This window comes from Pristis pectinata, chromosome 4 (assembly GCF_009764475.1).
Source record: "Pristis pectinata isolate sPriPec2 chromosome 4, sPriPec2.1.pri, whole genome shotgun sequence".
In the NCBI taxonomy this organism is placed as follows: Eukaryota; Metazoa; Chordata; class Chondrichthyes; order Rhinopristiformes; family Pristidae; genus Pristis; species Pristis pectinata.
Window position 1 is genome coordinate 86,259,143 of NC_067408.1, and position 22,140 is coordinate 86,281,282.

The following is a 22,140-nucleotide window of genomic DNA, read 5'->3' on the forward strand; positions in this document are numbered from 1 at the left end:
TAATAAAGGGACTATTAGGACTATGCCAACTCTGAACTGGAAGCCAGCATGAGCATTAAGATTTTCTAAGATGTGACATTGATATATTGAGTGCATTAGTCATACATATGCATTAATCTGGTGTATTTTCTTCTCTGATTCTGGCACCAAATGAAGTGAGTTCATCCAGAATTATGACAAGCCAAACCATTAAACCAAACAGCACCTACTCATTAATTCATATCATAGCGGGGGCTAATTAACACTACATGTCCTTTTGTTAAAAGAATGAATTAAACATATTAACAGATTATTGAATTGCCTTTCAAAATCATTAATCTAGGATTCAGTGCCAATTGGGTATTTGCTTGTGTTTTCCCAGTTCTTTCATGGCTTGCTTTGTCACTGCAGTAAAGGACACTGTCATTTTATGATAACTCTATGGGGCAGATTGCCTCCGCTGTGTGCTCAGGTTTGGCTGGGCACAAGGCAGAGAAAGAAAATAAAACCTTTGCATTGTCCAGGGACTTAGTTGCCATTAGGAATGGCACAGATGAAGTTTTACCACATAATTCAGGGTGAAAAGCACCCTAACAAATTTTCACCAATTTCCTATAGGTCACTTGATTGGTTGCTAACACTACACATGACACATGTTGAACATCAATATCCAGGCAAGTGTCTTTCTAAACACAGTTAAGAGCTGGCTGTGAATTTTAAAATGTAAAGTTCTATTTATGTAAAAAAGCATGATACAGGCTGAAGAATGCAGCTGCAGCATTGCCACAGCAGCCCATTCAATACTATACAGTATATTCTTACATTCTTAGTTGTGGTTTGAATATAAATTGCCAGATGAGCATTTAGCTTGAGAGTAGAATAGTGCTTTTCTCTATCACTCTCACCCTTTAGATTTTTGCAAATCACATTAAAGGTGGTTACATTTGTTGCATCCATTGAATCCAAATTACTTGCTGCATGCATTTTGTCTCATTATCCCTAAACCCTATGTATGGTTGAAATGAGAACGAATTGTGCAGACTTTTCATTCTAATGAGATGAGACCAATGTTATAATGTGGCCTGTAAGTCCCAAAAAGTCCATGACATCCCAGTGTCACCCCAGGACAGAGTAAGCAGAAAAACATTGTTAAATGACAGTGACCTGCCTGCACCAGATTTTCCAGCATATTTTCTATGGGATAGAAACTTCCAGCTATGAGTTTCCCTCATTCTACTCAATCAGGACAGAGCACGTGCAGAGGTCAACACACTCTCTGGGATGAGTTATAGCAGTCTTCAGAAAGAGGAAGACCTCACCAAAGGAGTCTAAGGCAGACAAATTAATGTCAAAAATGGCCTGCTCAGAGATTACAGAGGGAATGGTAGGGCTCTTGAAATTTGTGGAGGGTCTCGTCTGAGTGTCTGCAGTGTGCTTATATTCTCCTGCTCTCATTATATCTGTTATTAATGCTCAAATGTATGACTATGTTTATCATTCCCTAATAATCAAAACAGAGATTTGTACAAGTGAATCTACAATTGCAATACAAACTACAAATAAACTCTCAATCCTGCACTGGAGCCAAAGAATATGCATCTTTTGTCATGTTTAGATTGTTCTTTTTGCTTCACCAACAGGTCGGCCAGTAATGATAGTCGTTGAATATATGGAAAATGGATCCCTGGACTCATTTCTGAGGGTGAGGTAGCCAACAGATTAAAGTACAGTATAATTTTAATATATAAACTATTTCTGTACTCAGAACAGATCTGAAATTATTTGTTGCAAACAAGTTTTAATTTGGAATTATATGTGGTGTCAAGTGCACAATATTGTGTTTTCCCCAGGAGGTTCTTCCACCTATTTTTATTATCGATGTCATAACGAAAGAAGATCTAGTTTTCAGATGCAGTTATTGAGACTTGGTGGCTGTTAATGTTACAGTTAATGGACCATAGGGAACTGGTATTCAAATTAACATATTAATTTAATACTTCCACATGCATATGGGTATATGAATACAGCCATAGGTGAAATAAAGGACTGTGCCTGGTGTGTTAGGAGTGATACTACAAATCCTTATTACCAGCTGGGAACCTCACTATCAATTCCCCTGTCTTGTAAGATTAACCCTACTACCTCAGAGGACAATTCATTTTCTCTGTGAGCTGGGGAATGTTTCTAATTATGGTTGTTTTCATTTTTACTTCAAGTAAAATCTAAGAATAAAAGCACAAAAATTTCATCAAAACTGTTTGCCCTGCTGCAGATTTATTGGGATTCAACAACCCACTGAATGCTTCATTCGTCAAGGGACATCTCCCAGGTTCAGGTGCACACATTGCTCCCAGTTTAGGGATCATTCATTTCATTGTCACAAATATTGAGCACAGCATGCCCAAATTTTCTCTAAGTACTTCCAATGACAAGGCCCGCTTTTTGAGCAATGTGAGCAGCAAAATAACAGCACATCGTAGAGTCTGACAAAAAGTGCACTGACTGTGGCTTTGTGAGGATTTGAGCCAAGATGAAAACTCCAATTACAGTAATAATGTGTCAAGGCAGGCTTCCAAACTGGGCAAAGGGAAAGAGGAAATCGTGCAAATCATGAACAGAGGGGATGTGGAGTTGAGAGGGGAGGAATGTAGAGGAGGAAGAGAGTCAACACGAAGCAGAGGGAAGGCTGGAAGTTATTTTTGCAAGATGACTGCTGGAAACAAAATTTGATGAATTTAAGAAGCTAAAAATCTTTGGGTTGGGATCAAGACAGATATTAAATTTTACAAATCTGAACCCTGACCCTAAAACCATCTAGTTTGCAGTTTATTTCTCATATTCTCTGTTTTCTTAGGACATTAGAGAAGGCCATTTGGCCCATAAAGTCTATGGCAGCTCTAACCATTCTTATCATCCCCATTCTCCCACTTGTTTCCTTGAAGCCTCTCTCACATGCCCTTCAACTCCACCCCCCCCCCAACCCCCCAAATCTCCTGGCAGCTACCTACACTTGGGGCAATTTACAATTACCAAATTAATCTACCAGAGGCATGACAAATGGTGGGCAGTCAACCCACTTTCAGAACACAGCTTGGCCCATTTCATATTTTGATAAGATTGTTAGCCTCTGATTTTACCTGCCATGTCGGTTTAACCCTGATGATGGAAAACATGGCAGCTTGTGAGAGGCAAGAACAACTTAGGGGAGAAGTTATGCAACACTACTTTTGGACAAGGAGGACAATTGTTCTTCCTCCAGGCCTATCCCCACTTAATCTATGGCCCACCCAATCAGATTCCCTCACACTTACCCCCCTTGACCCCACCTAAAAAAGTATCCAGTGCTTCATCCTTCATTCCCACCACAGTTTGCTGTGGAATTCACCTTAGGAAGAAAGCTTGTCAGCCAGACTGACTTCAGCCTGGGAACCTGTCACTAATAAAAGATACTACAGCACGTGGCAGATACCCATCTTATACTGTGTAAAGCATTTGGGGGACACTCCCACCACCACCACCACCCCATACAATGTAACCAGTCCATGTTAACATCCAGGCCTGTGTTTGGAAGAATGGGTCCAAGAAACAGACTCAGCAGACCAGTTCCATATGAATTGCAATAAGCTATTTCTTTTCCATAGCTTGTTCTTGCATTATATTAGATCTAGGCTGGTCTTTCCTCAGTCTATTTGCTCAACATATGCCTTGATAACTTTATCTGACCAAAATGTAGCAGTTTTAAAATTCAGATATGTTTAATAGCATTGTTACTTAAAATATTTAAATAGCATTAAATATTTGGAACATTATGGTAGACTTTTATCAATTCCAGTTTGGCAGCCAAATCTTTGACATTGCATTGAGTTAATCAAACTAATTGAAGACAGGGTTCATAAAATAGCTTAAAAGGTATTGAGGAAAATATAACATTAAGATATGGATCAAGAAGTAACATAGTATCAAGATACTTAGGCAAATAAATGTAAAAATTCCATGGCAGAGTATTTATGAACTCCAAAAATAGTTTAGGCTGATTTAATGGTGGAAACAAAACATATTGAGTTGTTTATGGAACTTGAGCATTACATTTAACATAGAACCATTATACTTTGTACAGGAATATTTTTTTAATTATTGTACAATGTAAGAAAGACTAGAGCAAAATTATTTCACATTCATTCATGGTGACAGCTGTCATATAGTAGCATAAATTGTTTCTGTATTTAATGTGGCTTTCTAAACTCTTGTGCTCTTAGAAACATGATGGACATTTCACAGTCATCCAACTAGTGGGCATGCTTCGTGGAATAGCATCTGGCATGAAATACCTGTCTGACATGGGATATGTACACCGAGACTTGGCAGCTCGCAACATACTTGTCAATAGTAACCTTGTCTGCAAAGTATCAGACTTTGGGCTTTCGAGAGTGCTAGAAGATGACCCTGAAGCTGCATATACAACAACTGTAAGTCAAATATCATCAGTAAGGAATGATAATCATTTCATTGAGTTTGAATGAGTACAGTCCAAGTGCTTAATTATTATAATGTGCATTTGACCAAAGGATTTTAAGGAATATGGCTTAATGCCACTGAATTCTACACCCAAAATATATTTAGATATGCAAATGCTTTCATCTGTCCAGGTGCTGATAGTTCATTTTAATTTTTTCTATGTTATGTGGAAATCTCCAAATAGATCTTTCAAATAAGATATTACACGTGTTCATCAGCAGGAATGAGGAGTGCAATAGTCTCCAGCTCGGTTAATCTTTGGAGTACATCCAATTCAATAGATATGCCACCAACTCCAGATGCACATGGTTGTACTGTTGTCTGTGCGACACAACATCTGTACATTTGTTCCATGCTCTGCCATTCACAGTAATTGTGATGAATAGTCCGACTCTGATGTTTAGTCATAGACTGGAACACCAGACAGAGACTGATCAGCAGCATCAGTGCAGAGAACAGGACCATTTACAATTGTGTCAGTGTGCCAAAATCTGCCAGATAATGTTTCTACAGGCATTGCTATCTCAGGACAAATGCTGGCATTTTACTGGATGCAAATTCCAGTGACAGGAATCGAATACAGTATAAAAAGTATACATACTGCTCCCTAAGTACCCATCTGAATGATTGACTGCTGCAACTTTGCCACATATTGATGACGGATATAACTTTGAGGAAGTAGACGTGCATGCCAGGGATTAGGGATTTTCCAGGAAGGCCAGTAAAATGAGAAGGGATTATGTACCTTTACATCTTGGGTGAAGGAAATAGCCACTGGGATATGACAAAACATAACTTGCAATTTAAGATAAGATATCTTTATTAGTAACATGTACATCGAAACATGCAGCAAAATGCACTTTTTGCGTAGAGTGTTCTGGGGGCAGCCCGCTTCCAGCACCAACATAGCATGCCCACAACTTCCTAACCGTACATCTTTGGAATGTGGGAGGAAACCAGAGCACCCAGAGGAAACCCACGCAGACACAGGGAGAACGTACAAACTCCTTACAGACAGTGGCCAGAATTGAACCCAGGTCGCTGGCACTGTAATAGCGTTATGCTAACCGCTACACTACCATGCCTGCCTCAAATGTTCAGCTGAAGAATAGTGGAGGATGGTTTCGATCCTTCGACCTCTGGGTTATGGGCCCAACTCAAGTCCAATCTAAATGATTAGCAGTGAATCAAGATTATCAGTGGTGTTATGTGTACAGAATCCATACATCATTGCCTCAGTTCACTTTTTCTGATGTTTTCTGCATCCCTTTAGCCCTCATAATTGACAAGAGATACTGGACCGTGTTATATCACCTGAAGAAATAAAAGAGTTTACATTCAGTTAACATTGGACATTTGGTTTCTTCTTAAGCATGAAAAACAATTCAAATGTGCAGGCATGTACCTGTATCGTGGTAAAGTGCAACTTTAAAAAATATATATATTCTTGGGAAATGATATTGCTGGCACAGACAACATTTTTTGAGCATCCCAACTTACTCTTACAAAGCAAACAGTGAGCCAACATCTTGGGATCTGGCAGTCTATGTAAAGAAGGTATTCTTGCAATGCTTTCAGGTAATTGTTATACTTGATGGGACATATGAAAGGTAACCTCAATTCCGGGGGAATTGGAACATCCAGTGGCTGGGATTATGATTTGACCAGCTCATTACATCTATCAACCAGTACAAATCTGCAAGCTTACTGCTCAGGTCCACATTGAAAGGTATATATTTAGGGCAATGTACACCATGATATCATGATATCTAAACACACATTGGACTCTAGGATTGTATCAGTTCCAGCAGTTAATTTCAACCACTGTTAAACTCCTTTGAGAAATCTTTGAGGAGAAAATTCAGCTAAATCAAAGTGAGATTTGGCAGCCCCATGCTCTGATTCATTTCCTGAACTTGTACTTTTCAATCTGGTGCATGAATCACTGCAATACAAAGGATTTCAGGTTCTGAGAACTCACAAAGAAAGAAGACTAGGACTTTATTTAACTCTACATCATACAAGTAAATGTACTCTTTTCTGGACACTGTTCCTCATGTAATATACTCAACATACCTTTATTATTAATGAAAAACAACAGCAGTTAACACTTTGGTGCCTTTCTTCCATGCATGGCACATTGTCTTAAAATTTAATACAATAGACTACAGCTGTACATTCAGACTCATGTGCTCTATGTCACCATTTACTAAGTTATAAATTCTACAGGGGCAGATGTAACACGTTGATGTAATATGACAGTCACCGTAAGTGAGTCAGGAAGAACAGAAGGTCCATCCGTTTGGGGGATTCACTTCACCACAACTTTTACACTCCATTTTACCATAATCAAAAATAATGAAACATTTACTGTAGCAAGATTTTTACTTGCCCAAGTGCAGATTAGATAAAACAACATTAATTCTTTATTCCCACTGTCATCTGAGCAATAAAGTTGCAATATTGGAAGTAACATTCATAAATTCTGCAGTGTGTGATGGTAAGGAAGCCTCGCTTCATTCCATTCACGAAAATCATCACAACAGAATTACTCTATTGAACACTATATTTTTATGGTAAATCAATTAAAAATGACCATATTTACTTGGTTCTGGGTTAATGCATCTGAGTGCACAACTATCTTTTATCCAAGAGTTTTTAAGATATTTATTTCCTTGAGAAACCCAGTTCCCAAAAATGGTCCTTAGCTTTTCTACGTAAGCAATATATGTCTAAAATAGATAGTCCCTGAAAACGTGCTTTGAAGATGTGATGTTGGAAGAATCCATGCCACAGCTTGCAAGATGGTTGGCTGCTCAGTTAGTTGATTGCAGCATGCAGAGTTAGCAATGGTGTTGAGTTGCTCCGTGTCTCATCAGGGGCCCCAGTTCTATGAGTGGTTGGCACTGAGCTATGTGGACCCTACACCTCTTGACATGAAACGACATTGCACTGCAGCAGGTAGCAGATTTCAATGAACATGGCCTTTCTTAAGTATTAATGTCTTAGTTCAGGGAGGAAAGTCTAACTTTCTGAGCATCCTTCATGGATACGATGTCCTGCTATGAGACCTTCTTCCTCTCCCCCCTTCCTCCTCCCTCTTCCTCTCCCAGTGGCTGGTCCTGCTCTGAATGCTGCCAGTACTACTGGCAAAGCAAACCTGTTAGAAATTAGCTGAGCACTGTGCATGGCGCAACCAAATAATAAGGAATGTTGCTGAGCTAGGGTTGGGGAGATTTTCAAAGAAACAACAGCCCTGCTGAGGACTCTACAAGGGCCCTCTGCACAAAATGCACTACCGGTGGACAGGTTATGTTTAACCCAGCCAGGCTGATCTGGACTTTCCCCTTCATGCCACTGTAAGGGAAATGCTAATGGATGTACCCGTAAATGGAAGCAATTACTTTGCAGAGAAGCTTGAACATCAGATCAATCTTTTAGCAATTGGCACATCACTCCCCCCAGAGATTAGCAACTTTAAAGAACTCTTAAAAAAACATCAAACCTTTATATAATTACAGCACAGCCAGTAAATACTAATCAGTGAACTTGCAGTTAGCAGTTGATAATCAATAGTGAGATTTCCTTCCTCTTGCTGTACCTTTGGTCAGCGTTGATCAGACCGCATTTGGAATATTGTGAGCAATTTTGGGTCTTATATCAACGGAAGGATGTGCTGGCCCTGGAGAAGGTCCAGAGGAGGTTCACGAGAATGATCCCAGGAATGAAAGGCTTAACTTATGAGGAGCATTTGATGTCTCTGGACCTGTACTCGATGCAGTTCAGAAGGATGAAGGGAGATCTCACAGAAACCTACCAAATACTGAAAGGCTTGGATAGAGTGGATGTGGAGAGGATGTTTCCATTAGTAGGAGGGTCTAGGATCCGAGAGCACAGCCTCAGAAGAAAGGGACTTCCCTTTAAAACTGAGATGAGGAGGAATTTCTTCAGCCAGAGGGTGGTGAATCTGTGGAATTTGTTGCTGCAGAGGGCTATGGAGGCCAAATCATTAGGTGTATTTAAGGCAGAGATTGCTAGGTTGTTGATTAGTAAGGGGTTTAAGGGTTACAGGGAGAAGGCTGGAGAATGGGGTTGAAAACAAAAATCAGCCATGATTAAATGGGGGAGCAGACTCAATGGGCCGAATAGCTTAATTCTGCTCCTTTATCATATGGTCTTATGGTCTTTGTTCAGCCATGTGAGTTTAAGGGTAGATATTTGCTGAAACCAAACTGATTAAAACCATAATCTGCCCACTCTGCATGGTTCCACCTTATGCTAGCTGTGCACCCACTAATGCCCTTGCCAGTATAGTATATAGTGTGACTAGCTGTCACAACTTTGCAGTTTAGATTTTATTTTGGAACTCTGTAGTACCCAAAGAAATGTCTAATAGAACCAAATTTTCCATTAGTGGATGTGTAGTAGTAAATTGTGGATTAAAACAATTGCACATTCAATAAAGAACTTCTTATGAAAGAATGAAGTGTAGAATTAAATAACGATGTATGCATAAAAATAAAATTGCATTCTCTGATTTTATTTCACATTTCAGTTTGCATGATTTTTCTTGTCTCCTTACTTCAAGTTTTCTATAAAATTTCACTAAATGGGCTATGAAAAGCAAAAATTGCTATGTCCTGAAGTTATTTATAAGTTCTAGCCCATCATTGTTCCTTAGTCTGTACCAGTTTTCTCCTATAGAGCTCTGAACATCTTGCTAGGCTTTGTAACAGATGGAAGAAGCAGCAAGTTTACCCTATAGAATACTAGAAGATAAAAGTTCACAAGCTTGACAGATCTTAGTGACAGAACTGTCTGTTCTTTGGAAACTAAGACAAAGACATAGACCTCATATTTGTCTGTTATTGGGCAGGCCTCCCTCCCAGCAATGCACATGGGATTGCAGATCTATTACTCATGTGTCTTGCTGTGAAAATCATACATTCATATCTACCACTGGTTGAGTTCAAAGTTCTATGCTTTGATGTGTGAACTCTAAAAAGCTTTGTTGGAATCACAGCCAAAATTGAGGACGTTCTCGGGATTACTAGGTTTTTGTTCACAGCCAGCTGGTGTTGAATTTTGACTTATCAAAATAAAGACCAGGTACTCTCACACTGAGCCACCTGACTTCAGGCATTCACTATTTGAAGAAGTAGATTGGTATGTTCATTAAACAGCACAAAATGGATTTTTTTACAGACTCGTTCAGCACAGTACATTATTGAGGAAGTTATATTCAAGAGGTGAGATTGGTGGGTCTCAGTTTTTTAGCCTGAGTGCAACAGGGAAAGACAAGAAGAGTTATAGCAAAGCTGCTGCCAACGTACTGCCCAAGGCCTGCCCGATGTGGTTCTAGGATGAGCTACAACCTCAAGTAATGGCATTCCCTCTAGAAATGGCCAAGAGCCTTTTCATTTAGATCTGGGTTATGTGATGCCTTCGGGAACTTTGGTGGTCCAGGATAGGAAGCAACCAGACCTACTGTTGAGAGGATCATTGGGAGCAGGCCTGAGAATATTACTGACACTCTGCAACCAGGAGGCATCCAGTGAGACATAGCAAGACTTCAACAGCAAGAAGACCTCAAGCAAAGAAGCACTGAGACTCTGGAACCCACCCAGTAGCAGGGAACAGAGCTGGAAATGAAGTTTCACCTCTGTCAAACCTGGAAGCCTTTCTATTTTGCTGTGTTTAAATGTCTTTAATTTTTAGAGACATTTAAAAACTATTGCCTTAGATCATGAAATAAAATTATTAAAAGATTAAGAAAATAAATTTTAAAAATTAAAATAAAATAAGTAAAAAATAAATAACTTAAAAATGTCCCCCTAATCTTTAGGCCAGGTCTGGTAGTAGTAGGATAAGACAGGCCCCCAGTAAGAAAGGCTCTGCAGGCTCTACAAGGAACAGAATGGAGTTACAGATGAATTAGCTCATCACAGACTAGAAGTATGTCTTTGAACATCCTGGACTTACTTGGGAGTGGATATTAATTCCAGGCAGTGCAAGTCATCCCAGTAATTTATTGATTTGGCAGTAATATGCCTTCAGAATTACCTGACTTGCCCACTGCACCCATTGTGTAAAACCTAATCTGTCCGGTTGCTACACAGGCCCATGCTTACCAGCTGCCGGCAGAGATACTACTTCCAAAAATTTAAGCTGTCCATCGACACAATTTCATGAGAGCACAGTGACAACTGCATCCCAAATTAGGATCCACCATCAGAGTGGTCACACCCTTAGTGACAGCATTGCATTTCATATATCCACAACCTATCTGATAGATGACAGGGATCAAAATTAATACCACATGCCTGGGTAGAAATGGTTGCATATTTAAAACTACTCCATCGTGGTAATGAGAGGATAGATATTGTGTTTTTCTGCCAGAGTCAAGGTTCACATTCTGCTTACTGACGTGTGACTTTATTTCCACTTATTAACAATTGAGTGTTAGGGGTCCAGTCCAAGGTCAGATGGGTTTTACGTAAAGCAACCAAGATCATTGTCCTGTACTTTAACTTTCTGCTAGAGCTTGTTTGTTCACTCCTTGAGGTATGGGAGGTATGCAATAAACATACTCAAACTAAATATTATTTCAAGAATTTGCTCAATATGCCTCATGTTGCACAATTGTAACAAAATATGGATGCTTGATCTATATCATTTCAAAAATGATTACTTATTGAGAAATTAACTGAACTAGGCCTCAATATTGCTTCTGCCAATAATTATACCAAAATATTATTTTGCACTCATGGTGGCAGAAGGGATTTCATTTCTGCTACCCTGTCAAGTTTATTCATTCAGATTGATGAATTGTTTTAATTAGTCCAGCCTGTCTCTGATCAGATTCCAGATACCATTCCAGATGCAGATACAATTGAATAAAGCAGATTGCAATATTAAGAATTTTTGAAAAATGCTGTTTCATTGCACAGCATGTAACATTTATTGTTTCCCTTAAATATATGAATGAATAGCACTGGGCTATTTATTTTCATGTTATGGTTGTCCATGGATAGAACCTATGTAAATATAATAACTAGATAATCAAAATTATTTCTTATATGTATAAAATATAAATATAGTTGATACTCTGAGGTATTCACAATGGTGTTTTAGTTTTATTGATGACTTATAGTTAGCTATATAATAACCTGGGTATATATGTTTAAGCAGCATGAGCAAACTTGAGCTCAATATAATCTTCTCACTCAACCAAGCACTATTCGCCAGAGCAAGAAATGATTTAGAGCTATAGCAACGAAAACCTGCGTAAGAGGGCTCCGGTGTGATATTTATAACTCCATTAGTGTCACACTTTGCTTTGCTTTGGGCCTGTTTTATGTAATAGATGACAAAATGCTATAATGAGCTGAGGGACTGTTTTGATATTTCAGAATTCTTTTTAGGTTTTTTGTTATAAAACCAAACCCTAGGGAAGTGACAAAGCATAGTTTTTTTTTACTTTATTTCTTCCCCTAGCATTAGCAGAAATACTCTTCATTATCTGGTATGCTAAAAACAATTTTTGTCAAATCTCCTTCACCAACCGCAGCTCCTCTTAAGTAAAGAATACGACGGATATGCTCATTAAAAAAGCCGTTTGCCAGTTCAACTCTAATCACTGGGTAATTCTAGAAAGAGACAGTTTTATTGTCTTTATACAAAATAATCAATACCAACCATAATTAACTCTATGTACTGCAGTATGTCAAAAATAGGCAGAAGCTAAAATAATGACAAAATAGTTCTAAGCTTACTTGCTTTGGATCCAGGATTTTCAGAATTCATGCAGTAGAACTGTCTGTCCTTTCACTTCGACAATTGGTTTCAATTCAGTCATGCAGAGAAGATAAAGATCTCTTCTTGCTCAAGAATGTTAAAGGTCAGGATTGAGTTGAGTTTAAGCATTCTCAATTTATCTTCCATTGGGCAGAAATCCACAGGACAAAGCTATTCTGAATTCAGGGCGATGAATGAAATTGTGTGGGTGTCAGACACTGGGATTTTTGAAAAGCATTTGATAAAGCATAGCATGAGAGAGTTCTGACAAAGGTAGTGACAGATGGAATTAGGAGCGAGGTTGCCACATGGATGGAGAGATGGTTTGTGCATAGAGAGGTGATATAATGGCAACAGGAGGCTTCTTAAATTGGGAAAATGTTATTTCATTGAAAATACTGCTGGGGGCCACCAGTATTAATATTGTTATTAAATTTATCCATAAATAAAGAGGATTGAGAAACAGTATTAAAGTTTATTGATTACATGAAATTTTGATGAGGGCTATGAAGGATTATGGTGACATTATGTGCAGGAAGAGGAAGTGATCTGTTTTTAATTTTTAAAACAGGAAGAAAGATGAGGGGATAAGTACAGAAGAAAACATGGAATTAGAAATTCAATAAAATTGTTTTTGCTGAATATACGTGCATGTTTTGTGGTTGTGTATTTTAATGTATGTCTGAAATTCCACTGAATGCAACACTGGTTTCATCATGTTGCTGTGGTCTTCGTAGTGCTATTTTAATTTTTCTTGTGCTACAACAGTGATTGCACATCAAAAGTGCTTCACTAGCTTTGAATTGCTTTCAGACACCCAGAGTTTGTGAAAGGTGCAATATAAATGCAAGTCTTTTTTTTTACTTGAAGTCTTTGAAAAATATAACTGTGGAAAAAAACTTACATGAGGAAGCTGCAGTTTGAATGCTTGCCAAGATGAAATGTAAATTAGTGTAAGAAGCAAAGAAATGCTGCAAGAATGATGAGGGAATGGGATTGGGAATCCATAAGTAAAAAGCAGTCTGACAATGGAGAGCAAAGGATACACAGCTTTAGGTTTCAAAGATGCTCTGTATGTATGCCAGTCATTTGCAGGCAGAGGATTGATTCTTATGTTAGCATTGCTGATAACGTTGAAGGCTTTTCCAGTCAGCGCTGCCACTCTTCTGTTCTTTGCTCTCCCTTTCCCATCTAAATATACCTCATAATAGATTATATTAGGGTCCTTTCCTATTAATGGTGCCAATGGTAGATGAGAATGCTTGTGAAAAGTTCCAACTTAAAGCAAACATTGACTTTAGCTTCTCGTGAGAATTTTGTCATTGACGTCCCGAAGATCTAAGTACATATAATATTATATCACCAAAAATTTAGCCACATGCTGACACCCCTGGGTAACTTTGAGATTGGGGATATGGCAGTCAGTGTTAACACATGTGCCTTGGGAATTGCAGCACTCTAATAATATCTGGTAGCTATTGGGTGAGAAAGGAAATGTAGGTGTCATCTGTTGTCAAATTGAGTCCTATTCAGTCTTTTTGCAGCTGAACTTGGGAAAGTGGATGGGGAGAATGGATCAGACTAAATGAGAGGGAAAGGGAATAAACAATAGATGGGAATGAAAGCAGAAGGGAATTGAATGACTTTGATGGTGAGAGGTTTGGGCTTTATATCCATGCTTTAGTGAGATGGAATTTCTTTGGAAAATAAGTAACAAGGTGGTACATGAAGTCAGTAAATTTCTTTCTGCTTGCTAACTTCCAATGATTCTGATACAAGGGCACCCAGGACCTTCTGAACACCAATACCTTACACTCTCTCACCTTTAATACTCCTCTTTAATAAAATATGGAGAAATTGCTTGCAGGTCCCTCTCAGATAGGTGCCACCTATTTTTTCAGTATTTGGCTTTTCTTTTCAGCCTTTCCTCTGCTTGCATTTTCTCCCCTGCTGCACAAGGTGGATGGACCTCCTGTAATTGCTTTGTAAAGATCACTCAAGGCATCAGGTGTTTAAAGCTATGTCTGCTTTTCTGAAACTATTGGTTGGCTTTTGCTAGAATTCCAGGTGAATGCATTTGTATTCAGTACATCCAGTTATTGACGGTGAAATGAGTAACTTAAGAATTATCAAACCTTGCAAATACAGCAAGCATGTTCCAAAGCAACTATCAGACACCAATGTCTACAAGAAGAAATGAGCTGAAAGGTAGTTAATCTGGGATCGGTTAAGGGATGGATGTTTACATGCTACTGAGAGGACTTTCCTGTGTTCTACTGAAAAGAATCATTTGAGTAAGTGGTTGGGGCCCCAGTTTAAAGCCTCATATAAAAGATGGCACTTCTAACAGTGAGTGCCCCTTCAATGTTCCAGTGAAGTGTCACTTATTAGAATACAGCTTGAGACATAACTAGAGCAGAGACAAAGCTGTGACTGCTAATTTCAAGGTACAGTTTCATTCTGCAAACCTCCCCGGTGTTAGATCTTCCACCAATTCCAACCCAAAAGAGCACATTATTGTCTAGTCAGTGCCCTTAATCATTATGTAAGGAAAATCCTACTCATACATGCTGTGGTTCACCAGCCTTTTAATGGGGGAGAAGGCTAAATCACTTGCTTATGGACTACATTTCATTCTTAGACATTTGACTCAAGCCTTCATTTTATTTCAACATACTCATTCCTTCCACCCCATACAACCTTCGGAAAGCTGAGAAGTAGTATAAAACATTTCATTGGGACAATGTTCCTCCCTTATAACTGCTTAATTTTCAATATCCACCTCCCTTCAATCTTTGCCAGTGGCCTGGTTGCACCTCACCATACCACCATCATCTGCCTTTCCAAGTGCGTGCAGGGAATGAATTCAATGGATTTACATTACCTGGCCATATTAGGTTAAGTTTAAGATTCTGACAGAGTTTATTGTTTTCCAGGAGTTTCAATCCCACCAGCAGTGAGAAGACATCAAGCTTGACTCTGTCAGCCACTTTAGTTATCAACCCCAAGGTTGCCAGCAAACCTTGCATTGTTTATAGCCTCGGTTAGCCCTGGCTAAAGTTTGCTTAAATTGACTTTATTCCTGAGTGATATTTCACACATTTAACCAGAGTCTGCAAGACCAAAATCTCCCAAAAAATTTACAATTTGTTTTACAACAAGAATATGAAATTGTTAGTTTAATATCAACATGAGCAAAGCTTTAAGCAGAATAAGAAAGTATCTTGTAGAATCTATCCTGTTTGAAAATAAAGGATTGCCATTGTAAAAGAGATGAGGCAAAACGTTTTTCTACCAGAAAGTCATTTGGAACTCTTTCCCTCAAAGGGCAGTGAAGTAAAGAATTTATATAGTTTTAAGGCAGATTTAGATAGATACCTGATAAGCAAGGGGTGGAAGACTACGTGGGATAGATAAGAATGCAGAGTTTAGCCATGACTGTATTAAATGGTGGAGCAGGCTAGAGGGAATAGTAGCCTATTCCTTTCATAATTCATGTGTTCATAAGATCCTGTGCTTGTATCCAATTGTACAGCTAACTCACATCCACTTCTTTCTTGACACAGGGTGGAAAAATTCCTATTCGATGGACTGCTCCTGAAGCAATAGCCTACAGGAAATTCTCTTCAGCAAGTGACGTGTGGAGTTATGGGATTGTAATGTGGGAAGTCATGTCATATGGGGAAAGACCTTACTGGGAGATGTCCAACCAAGATGTATGTTACTCATATAGTTAATTTTGTTATTTATGCAACAATATTTTTTAATTTTTTAGAATTTAAACTGCGTATGTCCATCAGTAGTTTTAAGGTAGAAAACTCTTCTTGACCCACACTTTTGCCATGGAGCCTTTCCAACAGGGGTCAGGACCAGTAACAACATTTAAGAGGCATCTGGACAGGTACTTGATTGCATGAGCAAAGCATAGAGGAATATGGAATTAATGCAGGCAAGTGTGATTAGCACAGATAGGCATGATGGTAGACATAGATTAGGTAGGCCAAAAGACCTATTTCTGTGCTGTATGACTCTGTGACCCAATGTAATTATGAAAGTGAGTTTAGTCAGAAACTTAAACTATGATATCACTTTGAAAACTTTCCATGCCAATTGCAGAAAACTTCAGTACCTTTACTGAAACATGAGAATTAGTTGTAATATTCCTCATCCTGTGATAACCCACCTCAATCCTATTACCAGTCAGAGAGTATTGCCTGTGCATAGAAGAGTGGTGAACAGTGAGGAGGACAATATTAGACTTTAGGGATATAGATAGGCTGATGGAATGGACAGGCAGCTGGCAGATAGAATTTACTGCAGGATATAGAACATAGAATAGTACAGCACAGTAGGGCCCTTCAGCCCAAGATTTTGTGTCAACCTATATAAATCTTATCCACATTCTCTCTATCCCCCTCTCTACTTCATCTCCTATAACCCTCTATTCTTTCTTTCATCCATGTGCCTAACTAAGATTCTCTTAAATGACTCTATCATATCAACCCCTACCACCCCACCCCCACCCCCAGCAGTGCATTCCAGGCACCCACCACTCTCTGTGTAAAAATACTACCTCTGACATCTCCCCTGAACTTCCCTCCACACACCTTAAACGGGTCACCTTGGTATTGGCCATTACTGCCCTGGGGAAAAGATGCTGGCTGTCCACTCTGTCTATGCCTCTCATAATCTTATATACCACTATCAAGTCTCCTCTCATCCTCCATCTCTCCAAGGAGAAAAGCCCTAACTTGCTCAGCCTCTCCTCATAAGAGAGGTTCTCCAATCCAGGCTGCATTCTTGTAAATCTCCTCTGCACCCTCTCCGAAGCTTCCACATCCTCCTATAATGAGGCAACCAGAACTGAACACTATATTCCAGGTGTGATCTAACCAGGGTCTTATGGAGCTGCAACATTACCTCTCTGTTCTTGAACTCAATCCCCCATCTAATGAAGGCCAGCACACCATACACCTTTTTAACCACCCTATCAACTTGCGTGGCAACTTTGAGGGATCTATGTACTAGAAACCCAAGATCTCTCTGTTCCTCCACACTGTCATAAACCATGCACTCTGCCTTCAAGTTAGACCTTCCAAAGTGTATCACTTCACATTTTTCTGGATTGAACTCCATCTGCCACTTCTCTGCCCAGCTCTGCATCCTGTCAATATCCCATTGCAACCTATATGCAAAGTGTTTACTTTAGTAGTAAAAAAAGTACAAAGGACAAGACTAAAAGAAGAATAGAAATAGAGGGACCTGATATAGGTGCATAAATCATTTGAAGTGACAGTGCAGGTTGAGAAAGTGGTTAGAAACCCTTGTACTTTATAAATAGAAGAATAGAGTACAAGAACAAGGAATTCACAATTAAATTTTATAAAACACTGATTTGGCCATACTTGGAGAATTGAGTCCAGTTATGGGTGCTGCATTTTAGGAAAGATATGAAGACCTCAAAAAGGTTGCAGAAGAGATTCAATTGAATGATTCCAGGAATGAGAGACTTTAGGTATGTGGATAGACTGGAGAAGCTGGGGTTGTTCTCCTTTGAACAGAGAAAGCTGACACAGGATCTGACTGAGATATTTAAAATCATGAAGTGTCTAGATGGTCTAGAAATAAACTTTTTTTATGCCATCTGTGGTTATAATCTGGAACACTCCAGGGAAGTAACGAAGGCAGGTTCAATTTCAATGTTTAAAAGGAAACTGGGACAAATACTTGAAAGGAAAAAAGCATTGCAGGGCTATGAAATTTTTCAGTTATTATGAAGATAAGGCAACTATTCGTTGCTCTTATAGCTTGTTTTAAAACATGTCAATCAAATTGTACTTCTGAAGAAAAAGAATTCAAGTGCTGTCATTTGCTTGTAGGTCATTTTATCGATAGAAGAAGGCTATCGACTTCCTTCCCCAATGGGCTGCCCAGCCACACTCCATCAGCTCATGCTTCATTGTTGGCAAAAAGAACGTAATCACAGGCCAAAGTTCACAGAAATCGTCAGCTTCTTGGACAAGGTGATTCGCAATCCCAGCAGCCTTCAGACCTTAGTGGAAGAAGTACATGGGTGGGTACACCGAAAGACTTCAACTATTTCTCAACTACTTATTTGTTTCTCAAATAAGAAAAAAAAGAAAAGGTATCCTTATTAGTCACATGTACATCAAAACAGACAGTGAAATGCATCTTTTGCATAGAGTGTTCAGGGGACAGCCCGCAAGTGTCGCCACACTTCCGGCGCCAACATAGCATGCCCACAACTTCCTAACCCGTACATCTTTGGAATGTGGGAGGAAACCAGAGCACCCGGAGGAAACCCATGCAGTCACAGGGAGAACGTACAAACTCCTTACAGACAGTGGCCAGAATTGAACCCGGGTCGCTGGCGCTGTAAAAGTGTTGCACTAACCACTACGCTACCGTTCCTGCCCCACGGCACGGTAAAAGCAATGCTGTAAGTTTGCAGTTGTGCAATATTTCCAGGCCTCTGTATTTGTCACATTGCTTGAAAAATGTTACAAATATAGAATGCTAGATTCAACATTATTTTAAAACTCTCCAGATATGTATTGCTCAAAAACTAGAATCATAGATAGAATCATTGAAATGTACAGCAAAGAAAAGGGCCCTTTTGGCCCACCTTGTCCATGCTGATCATGAAGCCTATCTACGTTGATCCCATTTGCCTGCATTGGGCCCATATCCTTCTACACCTTTCATACCCAAGTACCTGTCCAAATACCTTTTAAACAATGTAATTGTATCTTCCTCCACCACCTCCTCTGGCAGCCTGCTCCAGATAACCCCCATCCTCTGTGCGTAAAACTTACCCCTCAGATCTCCTTTAAATTCCTCCCCTTCCACCTTGTTCTAGACTCCCCCTGTTCTGGGGAAAAAGACTCTATCTATACTATCTTTGCCCCTCCTAACTTTATAAACCTCTATAACGTCATCCCCTCAGACTCCTACTCCCAGTGAGAATAAACTCAGCCTACCCAATTGCTCCTTAGAAGCAGAGCCTCCATTCCAGGCAACATCCTGATGCATCTCTTCTTCACTTTCTCTCTATTGATACCACATCCTCCCTGTAGTGTGGCAAACAGAACAGCGCCCAATACTCCATTTAATTAGCTGATAACAGAGCAAAACTCCCCTGCACACCTAGGCTTGCATTTAAGGCAGGTATGTTTTGAATATACAGGAGATATTTCAACAACGAGATATCTATAATTTGCATTTGCAATTAAACTATTCTGTTTCACAGTATCTCTATTTACAGAAAGATCCATGCTTTTTGCTTTTAGTTGACAAATCACAAATTGTTTCTTTACACCTGTATTTACAAATTTATTACATATGAGAAAAAGATCACCCCTTATATTTTGTTTTGGCATAGTGACAGGAATGCTGTATTTTATAAAATATCCTGCTTTGGCCATTAATTTAGCTGTACTTACCCATGGTATTGAGTGAGGTTATTTAGACGAATGTAGTGCACCGGTTCCTCACTGGAGCAATCCCAAACTGACCTTGTTATTTTCCCTCTTCCTACAGATCTGTTACTTACTCTGCTTCAAATGTTTATCCTATTTTCACTTAAAAGATGCAATTTTTTTCTGCCTCAATTATTCTCTGTGGCAACACCTTGTGTGTTCTAACAACCCAGGCTCCAACTTTCCAAATAAATAATAGCCCAGACTGTTGCCCTCATTTCATTCACCCAGGGAGATAAAAATAATTAATATTGATTATCAGACTGCTGAGAAAGGATTTGGGGTTTCCACTGAGATACTTGCCTGTTGTGTAAGCTCTGCTTTTGATCTGAGGTAAAATAACTGCCTTACCCTGTTATCCTCACCATGTGTTTATGTCACTGCCTTACTTTCACTGAAGTGGAATAGAACTCGGTGAGGGGAAGGGTGAGTGAGGGAGATGATGGAGAATGAACGTGTTTCATGTAGAATCACTCAGTGTAAGGAATAGGTGTTGGAATTTATGAGTTCCAATGCAGCAGTTTCATTAGTTTAAGGAAAGATTATAAAAATGTTGGGCTGCATTGTATGGCTTTTCATTTGCTATTCGGTGCACTGTGGCAACCAAAGATAATGAGACAGAAATTTGTGCTTAGCAACAGGTGCTAAGAGTGCAATGTCGAGAATATGCATCTTGTACTATACTTACAACCTCAATTAAATTTCTATCCCAGTATCTTACATTGAGTTACTACAAGTCTTCTGTTGCCACATTCCTAACACCAATGAAATACTCTGTAAGAATATTTTAGGTAAAAGTGAAACCTTTCCAATTTAACCAATGCACCCCATTTCCTTCCCAGTTCTTCACTATTTTCGCTCTTTTGCAAAGATCCTTTGAATGAATGGTTAAACCATGAAATATTGGTACCATCATTCACGAAAGCCCTAGTTGCCTTGTTGACTTGGCCATCAGCTCATTCTTCCTGGAATTAACCATGTTAAATCCATTATCAGTTCACACTTTGGGCAGAAGCAACACACTCCAATTGCCAAAGATCTGAAATAAACTCAGAAAATGCTGGAAGTATTTAGCAGGTGAGACAACATCTGTGGGCAAGTCAATGATTAGGAAAATTCCTGTGAAAAGTTAGGGACCAGAAAAGTAAATTCTGCTTCTCCTCCCACAGATGCCGCCAGATTTTGTGAGTATTTCTAGCATGTTCTGTTCTTATTTTGGCTCCTCTTCTGTTATTAAGTGGCACATCTAGTGATTTACAAGGCAAACTAATTACGGTTGAAATTTGAGGAAATAGATACGATGCCTGCCACATGTTATATGATACAAATACAAGCAGCTGAAGGAACATAGCAGGTCAAGCAGTATCTGTGGAGGGAAATGGATAGTCAATGTTTTAGGTCAAGATTCTTCATCTGGTGAATTGGTAAATTGGTTATTATTGTCACATGTACCAAGATATAGTGAATAACTTTGTTTTGCATGGCATCCATACAGATCATCTCTTTCCTGCAATGAAGTAGTACAAGGGAAACCAATAACAGAATTCAGAATAAAGTGTTACAGTTACAGAGAAAGTGCAGTGCAGGCAGACGATAAGGTGCAAGGGCACAGCGAGGTAGATTGTGAAGTCAAGAGTCCATCTCATCATATTAGAGGACCATTCAATAGTCTTATAGCAACGGGATAGAAGCTGTCCTTGAGCCTGGTGGTACGTGCTTTCAGCCTTTTGTATCTTCTGCTTGATGGGAGTGGAGAGAAGAGAGAATGTCCGGGGTGGGTGGGGTCTTTGATTATGCTGGTTGCTTTACTGAGGCAGCGAGAAGTGTAGACAGTGTACATGGAGGGGAGGCCGGTTTCTGTGATGTGCTGAGCTGTGTCCACAACTCTCTGCAGTTTCTTGCGGTCATGGGCAAAGCAGTTTCCATACCAAGCCATGATGCATCCGGATAGGATGCTTTCTATGGTGCATTGATAATAATTGGTGAGGGTCAAAGGGGACATGCCAAATTTCTTTAGCCTCCTGAGGAAGTAGAGGTTCTGGTGAGCTTTCTTGGCTATGGTGTCTACGTGATTGGACCAGGGCAGGCTATTGGTGATGTTCACTCCAAGGAACTTGAAGCTCTCAACTCCCTCGACCTCAGCACCATTGATGTAAACAGGAGCATGTACATCACCCCCCCCCCCTTTCTGAAGTCAATGACCAGCTCTTTTGTTTTGCTGACATTGAGGGAAAGGTTGTTGTCATGACACCATGTCACTAAGCTCTCTATCTCCTTCCTGTGCTCCGACCCTTTGTTATTTCAGATACAGCCTACTACGATGGTATCATCTGCAAACTTGTAGATGGAA

General features: G+C 39.4%; 1 protein-coding gene across 1 annotated transcript in view; it reads left to right on the forward strand.

Moving 5' to 3' along the window:
• The window catches only part of epha6 (eph receptor A6), a 477,923-nt gene that overhangs the window by 451,070 nt on the left and 4,713 nt on the right, over positions 1-22,140 (forward strand). The window contains exons 12-15 of the mRNA XM_052015332.1: positions 1,620-1,681; positions 4,236-4,445; positions 15,858-16,007; positions 18,171-18,364. Of these exons, the coding sequence (XP_051871292.1) occupies positions 1,620-1,681; positions 4,236-4,445; positions 15,858-16,007; positions 18,171-18,364 (616 nt within the window). The remainder of the gene's footprint in view (positions 1-1,619; positions 1,682-4,235; positions 4,446-15,857; positions 16,008-18,170; positions 18,365-22,140) is intronic.